The sequence below is a fragment of the Limanda limanda genome, chromosome 9, assembly GCF_963576545.1.
Source record: "Limanda limanda chromosome 9, fLimLim1.1, whole genome shotgun sequence".
NCBI lineage: Eukaryota > Metazoa > Chordata > Actinopteri > Pleuronectiformes > Pleuronectidae > Limanda > Limanda limanda.
In genome coordinates this window covers 23440518-23450008 of record NC_083644.1, presented here as the reverse complement: position 1 = coordinate 23450008, position 9491 = coordinate 23440518, and the positions used below count along the sequence as shown (strand labels likewise).

Genomic DNA, 9491 nt, shown 5'->3' with positions numbered 1-9491 from the left:
TTGTTCTTCTGCTCACAAACAAACACTCACACATCACCTGCTTGGCAGAAGTAATGACCAAATAACATAAACATTACTATCTGGTGATCTCTGACCTACCACTGAGGAGATCTGAGAAGAAATGGCATTGTTCTATTTACAGCCACCAGGAGGCAGTTTCTTTGATGGCACTTACAATATGTATTATGGACTGGTCTATGACCTGTGCCTTGTGTTACACCTGAAGCTCAGACCAAAGCCTGGAACCTGGTTACCTTATACATTTTTGTAACTATAAACATATTGGGGCCAGAGTTATATTTTAGATGTAAAACTGCTTTCAATGTGGGACAATTCGGGGTTTTATCTTTAGTGTCTCTTTTAGACATTCTCTTTAATCTCGTTTAATGCTATGCAGTGTTTGAGTTCCTTGAAAAGTTCTACACAATTTAAATATACTTTTATAATTATCCATATAAGAATAAGAAGAAATGTCAAGTTCCCATCTTCTCCTTACTCAGCTCCTTCTCTCTGCTTCTCTTCTCATACCTCAGAAAAACTCATGAGACTGCAGATGTTGGCTTTATCAGAAGCTGTGGCCCACATTCAGATGCACCCTCCTGCCACCTGTGTGCTCTGCACATGTGTGCACGACCTTTGAACCGAGCTCTGTGTGTGTGTGTGTGTATGTGTGTGTGTGCTGGTGGGGGAGTATAAAAGCAGCACTGAGCCTCAGTGAGCAACAGGTGAAGCCGGTGAAGCCTCCTCCTCTTCAGAGCTCCGCTGCAGGTGCGTTCACTGCCCTCACTGATACACACTGATGCACACTGAGTCATTTTAAGGTCAGTCCGGTTGTTTCAGGGAGACTGTGTGAGAAATGTTTGGATAGGCAGTATTTGTGTGCAGACTTCCCTGACATTAGAGTGATGGGTTTGTACTTGAGGCTGCTGTTGTTTTCTTTCCTTGGCTTTTGTACAGATATTGTATTATACTGAATTGTTAGATTGAGTGCATTTGAAAAAGGTGCTTGGCACAAGTAACACATAGACACTTACTTGAACAACTTATTATTTAACCTTTACAATTTTATAAAAAATTAAAAAATGTAACCGCCTTTAATAAATCATTGAATTAATCATCTGTTGCTTTTTTAAAAACTTTTTTCCTGTTTTTCCCACAGTCATGGCTCCAAGAACAAAAGTGGGGACCAATACCCTTCCGAAACCTGGTATGTTCAGCTCTCGAAGAGCCACCTCCCTTTAAAGTGTATTTTTACGTTGCCACCTTTTCTTATGAACCATCTCCGCTCATTGCCCAGCATTAGATGATGACGCTCCAGTGGGGAACATCCCGCCAGCTTACTCCACCCTGGACCTGGTGAGCGACGATCCAGATGCAGATCCCTGGAATGTCCCAGAGCTCAAAGACACTGGGGTCAAGTGGTCAGGTGAGGCGGCTCGTCCTTCGTGCAACATAGAGTGGATGCCTTTGCACAATCTGACTCTGATTCACTGCGATTTTTCTTACAGAGCTGGATACTAAAGGGAAGATTGTGAGAGTTCTGACAGGTTTACTGAAGTTGGTTGCGCTGCTGGGTCTTCTCTACTTCTTTATTTGCTCTCTGGATGTTCTCAGCAATGCTTTCCAGCTGGTCGGAGGTAAAAACCAATCCACTGAATTACATTAAATATCTTTAATCTCATTATCACTCATTAGTTCCTTTTTTAATGCTAGGTACAACAAAGTTCTGCTTATGGAATGTCTATTATGCTGTATTTTTGACCTGACGCTGATTGTGTATGTCTCCACGTGTGTGTGTGTGTGTGTGTGTGTGTGTGTGTGTGTGTGTGTGCGCACAGGCAAAGCTGCTGGTGACATCTTCAAGGACAATCCTGTGTTGTCCAACCCTGTGGCCGGGCTGGTGATCGGGGTGTTAGTCACAGTGATGGTGCAGAGCTCAAGCACCTCCTCCTCCATTGTGGTCAGCATGGTGTCCTCTGGACGTAAGTGGACACACAGACACACACAAATACACACATACATGTTCTCATATGGTAGATGCATTGCATACATTTGTATTTGAATCCACACTCATTTAATGGCTTGTGCTGTGGTTCCAACCTTTACTGACACACAGCCTTATTAAATGAACTCAAGCGCTGCTACTGTAACAGCATCTATCAATAATAAACAACACAGTGTTTAATTATATGAAGTGCAAATTCTCATTATGTCTAGTCTAGTTTGGAATCTCTGTTATTGTGTATTGCACATGATGTATTGCTAGTTATTATTTTCAGTGCTGGATGTCCAGTTTGCAGTGCCGATCATCATGGGAGCCAACATTGGAACTTCTGTCACCAACACTATCGTAGCTATGATGCAGGCAGGAGATCGAAACGAGTTCCGCAGGTAAGATCAGAGCTTGTTTCCATCCTGTGACACGTGTAGCAGTTGATAAAAGACAACATCAAGCCATAAACATTGTAAACAGAGTGTGTTTCTTTGCTTCTCCTCCAGGGCGTTTGCCGGTGCCACAGTGCACGACTTCTTCAACTGGCTCGCTGTGATGATTCTCCTCCCGCTGGAGGTAGCTACAGGCGTCCTTTTCAAACTCACCCATCTCATCATCGAATCCTTCAACATCCAGGGCGGAGAGGACGCACCTGACCTGCTCAACGTCATCACAGACCCTCTCACCGACTCCATTGTCCAGGTAGATGTGCTAATGTTAGACATATGATATGAAACAATTCATCATTAAAATGTCAAAAAATGACCAGACATATGAAATCTATTTTTTAATTGTCTACTTATGTCATCATAATTTTGAACCTCAAAGAAAGCCTTTTCTTGTGTCATATTCTGTGTCTTTTTCTGTCTTTACTGTAACTTCCACGACAAACAATATGTGACGAAGGAGCCACTTAGCCAATTGGCTGTTTGTTCCTACCACATTGTATTGATCCTAATTGATCAGGATTATTCATTGTCATTTGCTGCGTAACATGAATGTACATTTGTTTTTTCCATTCATGACCTCATCCGTGAACATTGACATGACACAGTTGTGTCAAGTAGATTTTCAGTGTTGGTAAGGACAACTCCCATGATCCCACACTGCTTCATGATCAAAATAGGTCTTGTGTTATTGTTTTGAATAAGGGGAGACCCCTAGTGTCTGATGAAGTAGAATATTTGACGTTAAGAAGAAAGGCCTTTTTTTTTTTTTAAACATAAAATTGTCTTTCCTCATAGCTTGACAAAAATGTGATCTCCCTCATCGCCACCAATGACGCGGCAGCCGAAAACATGAGTCTGATCAAACAGTGGTGCAATACGGAGACCAACGTGGTAAGAAATCAACAACATGCATCATATGCATCAAATGATCAGTTTGGCAACACAGAGCGTAACACAACAACAGTAAAACCACATGATTAAGTGATGGTCACCTCTGCTTTTTGTGTTAATGACTGATATTCACCTTCTTGTCTTATGACCACTGTAATTGTGTTTGATTATACTATGAAGGTGTGTCATTTTGTAAAAGGTGCTGTGTTGTGAACGATCATGTCATGATTATCATAGTAAAGCTGCATTTACTTCTTAACCATTATACTGTCTCTTCTTGCATTTAAGGCTGTTATCTGTGCTATTTCTCTCAGGATTTCTGGAATGTGACAGTGGTGAACTGCACAGCCGGTGCCCTCTGTTGGGAAGAAGGAAACCTGACCTGGACCATGAAGAACAGGACATGGATTGAAAACCTAGAGAGATGTAAGCATGCCCGAGGATGGGGGGGAAAAGAACATTTACCAAGCAATTAGGATTACCTGATCTACTAAAGCTCAGTGAAACGAGAGATTCCACAACAACGACCTCCTTCATGCAACACACTCTGATGTTCTGACAATTACTACTTTTGAGTCGCTACAGTGACTCAGCTAAAACCCTACCGTGACCCTCCTACCTGCTCAATAGATCTATTCATGGTGGATCGCTGAAGCACCTGAGCCACATGACCATAAAATGTGTCCTTTCTTCAAAGTAATTTGCCATTTGTGCCTTTTAAAACAGTTCTAGTGTTTTAAAAGGCACAAACACACACTTTTCAACTAGACTTGAGTCATAAAGCACCAGTTTGTTTTTCTAATTACACTCTTTAAACTTTCCTTTCACACAGAAAACATCCTTGCAGTTTTATCAGCTCCACTGATCAAAGAGTATTTGCTCTGAAGTGAGTCACACACACAAGGCTATTCTTAGCTTTAAAACATGCAATAAAGATATTATATTTGAAAATACCTCATTAAAATATCAAAAAAATACTACAGCTATGTTATACCTACGAAACATATGTGTCTAACATTATCCAAAATGTTTCAAACAACGTACAAACCCACAGAAATCTGAAATCGTATTAAAGGAAAAGGGACGTTTCATTTTATTCACCTTTACTCTATTCACCGCTTTAGTAATATTAATAATTGAATAATAAAAACTATTTGAGATTTATGAGTGAAGTAAAATTGAGATACAAATAAATAGAAACATTTATAAATAGACACATTTGAATGAAAAGTGTGGAATAAAAACTAAATTAACAAAACTAAAATAGAAGAAAATGGGAAAATAAAAAAGAGTTAAACAGAAGTTGAGATAATTGAGATATAGTAATAATAAGTAAAAGAAGTTATTAATGATACAAGAAGAGTAAAAACACACTGCTAACCAGTTGGCTGTCCTTCCTTCCGCTGTTTGTTTTGGTCGCATCTTCTGTGAATGTGAAGATGTGTATATTTGTCATCAAACTTTCCTTTTTTTATTGTGTCGATTGTAAGACCCTTAGTGGTCGAAGTTACATATTGCAGTTTAATGCCAATCATGTCCTCGACCGTCCCCTGCAGGCAAACATATCTTCGCCAATACGACACTGCCCGACCTGGCCGTGGGCCTCATTCTTCTGGTGGTGTCCCTGCTCGTCCTCTGCACATGCCTCATCCTCATTGTCAAGCTGCTCAACTCCATGCTGAAGGGTCAGGTGGCTGTGGTCATCAGGAAAGTGATCAACACAGGTACACAAATAAAATAAATTCTACTTTTTAGGGGTTGTCAGCCTGTCTGATATCCTGCTTTATTGATGATACTTGATGAGCAACACAGGTACAGCCTTCCTGGTTTATTGTTCACCTCCTGTGTTTCTGTTCGGCTACAGACTTCCCCTTCCCCTTCTGTTGGGTTACTGGATACATTGCAATTTTGGTGGGAGCAGGGATGACCTTCATCGTTCAGAGCAGCTCTGTGTTTACCTCAGCTATTACTCCTCTCGTTGGTGAGTGGATGGACATTTATAAATTATTATGCATCTCTTGGATTTTTTTGAGAATGATTCCAGGACTTATCTATATCGTGTTGCTCTTCTTTCACCAGGTATCGGTGTTATTAGCCTCGAGAGAGCCTATCCTTTGACACTGGGGTCAAATATTGGTACGACAACCACTGCTATACTTGCTGCTATGGCTAGTCCTGCAGAAAAACTAAAAGAATCACTGCAGGTAAGTCCACCAGTTTGGGTTAGTCAGAAATAACTCAGCAAAGTCATGGTCCCCAGAGGCTGAATCCTAATGACTTTGGTGATCCCTCACTTTTTCTTTAGTGCTGTGATGAATTTTACTCGTACATTGTCAAATCTTAATGTTGACCTGAATTGACCACAATTGGTAAAGATAACATCATTAGCATTTAGGTCAAAGCATTGATGTTGTTTCCGTTAAGCTTTGATTACCTTGTTTTAATGTAATTTATCTGTTTTCATTTTCTTCTAGATTGCACTTTGCCATTTCTTCTTCAACATCATGGGTATCTTACTGTTTTATCCGATCCCCTTTACGCGGTTGCCCATCAGGTTGGCCAGAGGGTTGGGAAACCATACAGCAAAATACCGCTGGTTTGCCGGCCTCTACCTCATCCTGTGCTTCTTGGTTTTCCCTCTGAGTGTGTTCGGCCTGTCAATGGCTGGCTGGCAGGTCCTCGTTGGAGTCGGCGTGCCATTCATTGTGTTGGTTGTCTTTGTGATAACCGTCAACGTGATGCAGTCTAAATGCCCCCGCTTCCTGCCCAAGCTCCTACAAGACTGGGACTTTTTGCCCCGACCTCTGCATTCCATGGCTCCTTGGGACATTGTGGTGACCAGGGCCTTAGGGTTCTGCGGCAAATACTGCTGCTGCTGCTGCAAATGCTGCAAGAAAACTGAGGATGAGAAGATGAGGAAAAACAACACCAAGAGCCTAGAGATGTACGATAACCCCTCCATGTTGAAAGACGAGGACATGAAGGAGGCCGTCAAAGCAACACATCTGTAATATCGTTAAGTTGAATTTGTATCTCAATGCAATGATGCATTTTTGACACACTTTTAATTGTTTGTCACTTCTCAGGTTGTGGTATGTTGATGATTCTCTTGTACTGGATGATATATTATGCACTATGGCTAACACTGTCAATCACTGGAGAATATGAAGAGAAGTGCTGGACATATTATTATGAACCTGCTGTTTCTGGGCATGTGACGTTTATCTTATGGTGTCTTAAGTTTATTGTTGAGACTCACTGTCTGCTATGACAACTATGGGTGGTTCTAAATGTTATGACGTGTTTATATATTTTTTATGACATGCGGATTTATGAGAGGCCTTTGACCTTTTCAACATCTAAACGCAAATGTTTATTGCAGAAGTAAAATAATTTGTTATCCTTCATTATTTATGACTTTATAATAATTGTAAATAAAAAATTGCTATTTTTAAAGAGGGTTTTTTTCATGCTGTTTCATCAATTGTATGTAGATTGCACAGGATTCGTAAATAGAGCCTGAAGTGAATGTTATCTTTAATAGCCAATAGGTCATTTGATCTTCAGCGATGATAATGCTGCTCATGTTCCACATAACAGATAAGAATTTTCCTGTGGGTGTATTCCAAGAAGATGCCTTCTTGGAGCATATAGATTCTCAAGTCACCTCTTATTTGCCTTGGAACAGCAAGTTTAGGACTTCAGACTGAGATGCCATTATCCCGACACGCTCCATATCTGATTTAACAATTCAAACATATTGAAAAAAAAAAATGTATGCATGTTTTTGTAAGATTTTTTTGATGGGAAAAGAAAAAGTAATTCATTGATTCTGAGATAGAGTTTGGTGGAGGGGTCTTGTTTGAATCAAATCAAATAGTTTCCTCTATAGATGGACTCACATGACCTGTCGGACAATGTGAGTCTAATCAAAGTATCAGCTCCTCGCCCCATCACCCACTCTGCTGTGCCTGCATGGAAAATACCCTCCTGTATTTAATGACATCAGGAGCATTTATGGACTGTACAGTAAAGGGCACTCTGACCAAAAGGACACTTTTATCACATCTTTTATGGTTTTATTTATTTATGAATAATTATTAATGCTCACAAGGTGCTGACAAAGTTACGCTGCTGATTTCAGGAGAGTTGTTAAATACAGTAGTATGTATTGTGCCTGTACCTTCAAATATTTGTATTCATTAAATTAGCTTATTGGATAACTCAGAGGCTTTAATCTGGTTGTGAAAGTTGTGTTTTTGTGACATAGTAGCAATTAAACATGAAGCAAAAAACCTATTGTTAAGTTACAAAAGAAACTTCCAAGCCTATCTCTTATCGATGTAAGTCAGAGGCACAGTGCTATACGGGTCATAATCTGACACAATCATGTGCCATGTACTGTGACTGGTTTCAAAACTGTCTGTCATTACACCACTGCGATTGTGGAGTTCATATAAGTGTAACCCAGCTTTATCTTCAGGTAGCAGCAGCATAATTCAAAAGAAAAAGATGGAGAAAAGTGGAGCATTGGAAGTGAAGATTTATATATAATGATAGAATCCTCTATAGGATCCTTCTTCTAGAAAAGCTGCCACTTACTTGGTGTGGGACATTATTTACAACATTACGTTTTGCAACAAAATGGTTCAGAACTGTTCTCAAAGATATCACATGGTTGACTGGGCTTTCACTTCTGCTGGCCAACACTGGATGCTGCTCCAGAGAAACTTTAAACCAGGTTTTGCCTGATACACAATCTGAGTCAGATGTGAGATCCCTCGTTACATTCACCACGAGTGGGTGTGGGGTTGATGATGCTTCTAACACAAGACAGATTCAAAAAGAAAAAAACAAACAAAGGAAAAAAAAAAGGAGTTTTATATTACACAATGAGTGAAAATCCTGGTTCGGGTAGATAAGTGTGTAAGCATATGCTATAGGTGGAGATAGTATGTATTATACAAAAATACAAAACAGAACAAGCGGAAAGTTAAATTAATACCTATCTTCTTTGTCTAGAGTTCATGTTTCAGTTCCAAATTCAAAACATATAATGAAGTCAGACTAGTCGTAGCAAACCTCTACAGATATGTCTGAAAGATTTCATGTGAATGCAGAGGTAAGAACAGATGAGTGGTGGCAGTGTATTCTCTTGATCTTGACATTAAGAGCTTCAGTCAGTGTTGGAAATCTGAGTTAATCAGAATATTCACAGTCATACAGATGATTTTACAGCAGCAGCCAGCAAAGAATGTAATTACAGACTGCGAACGGGTGAAAGTCCACAGCAGCCAGACTACAAGTGGACACACAGACTTAGGTAACTTAAAACCCTTTTGTATATAACTTTTAATGAAATGGATTCATCAATTATGTTGACTACATCTGTAGCCTTATTTAATCTTAGCTATCTTAAAATGTCACCCATTGAAATTACCCATTATCCAGCAAAACCACTGACGGCATAAAAGATCCCCAAGATTCATATATTTGCAAAATCTAATATCTAACAATATATATAGTATAGAAATGCTGTGATCTAATTTTCGGTGGCAGATAAAGGAGGATGAGTTGTTATTATTAGTTATCAATATGAAGCTGTGTTTTGGTTATGCAGGGAAGTTTTCTAGTAAGAGAGCTAATACCTCAGAGGCTGAAACTTTTAGAGGAAGTATTTTTGTCTCAGCCCATTTTCAGCTGCAGAGGTGCTAGAACCAGAAGAAATATTCCTCCAATTTGTTCCGAAGAATATATGCATTATTGCTCAAGATATTGACAAATTATAGCCCGACTTGCCATTTTTGTGTGTAAGATCACTGATGAGTTTGTTATAGGACAGGAATGATATACGTTGTGAGCTATGTAAGGCTCTACAAAAGCTGCGCTTTAGTTTCTGCAAGTTGTTGTAGCTAATACCAGCTGTGAATAGAATCATCATCATCACAAACATTTGACATCAGACACTGGAAAGCAGGTCAAGCCATCGGATTAGAGTTCAGATTCAGCCAAAGGCCTCATGACAAATTTAACAGCATTTCCTTCTGGACAATGAGCATCTAAAAAAACGTTTCAGGGTAGAGATGGATACCCTCTACAGGCAACAGAGTTTTTACCTGATCTCAATCCACCTACTTGCTGAAGACCAGACTTAAGGA

The 9491-nt window shown here is 39.7% G+C and overlaps 1 protein-coding gene across 1 annotated transcript; it reads left to right on the top strand.

The window, feature by feature from the left end:
- The first annotated feature begins 1161 nt into the window (after positions 1-1161).
- On the top strand, positions 1162-6652 carry slc34a2b (solute carrier family 34 member 2b). The gene is made up of 12 exons (XM_061078380.1): positions 1162-1207; positions 1298-1426; positions 1509-1637; positions 1839-1982; positions 2280-2391; positions 2500-2695; positions 3238-3333; positions 3648-3759; positions 4890-5057; positions 5198-5314; positions 5413-5537; positions 5808-6652. The coding sequence occupies exons 1-12, from the start codon at positions 1162-1164 to the stop codon at positions 6342-6344; spliced, it is 1911 nt and encodes a 636-aa protein (XP_060934363.1). The 3' UTR covers positions 6345-6652.
- Positions 6653-9491: the final 2839 nt, after the last annotated feature.

What these genes read in the sequence shown, in the direction of transcription:
- slc34a2b (XM_061078380.1), top strand. Translation starts at nt 1,162, where the DNA reads ATGGCTCCAAGAACAAAAGTGGGGACCAATACCCTTCCGAAACCTG. An exon ending in GCAATACGGAGACCAACGTG is followed by an intron (nt 3,334 to 3,647) that starts GTAAGAAATCAA and finishes TATTTCTCTCAG; the next exon opens with GATTTCTGGAATGTGACAGT. An exon ending in AACTAAAAGAATCACTGCAG is followed by an intron (nt 5,538 to 5,807) that starts GTAAGTCCACCA and finishes ATTTTCTTCTAG; the next exon opens with ATTGCACTTTGCCATTTCTT.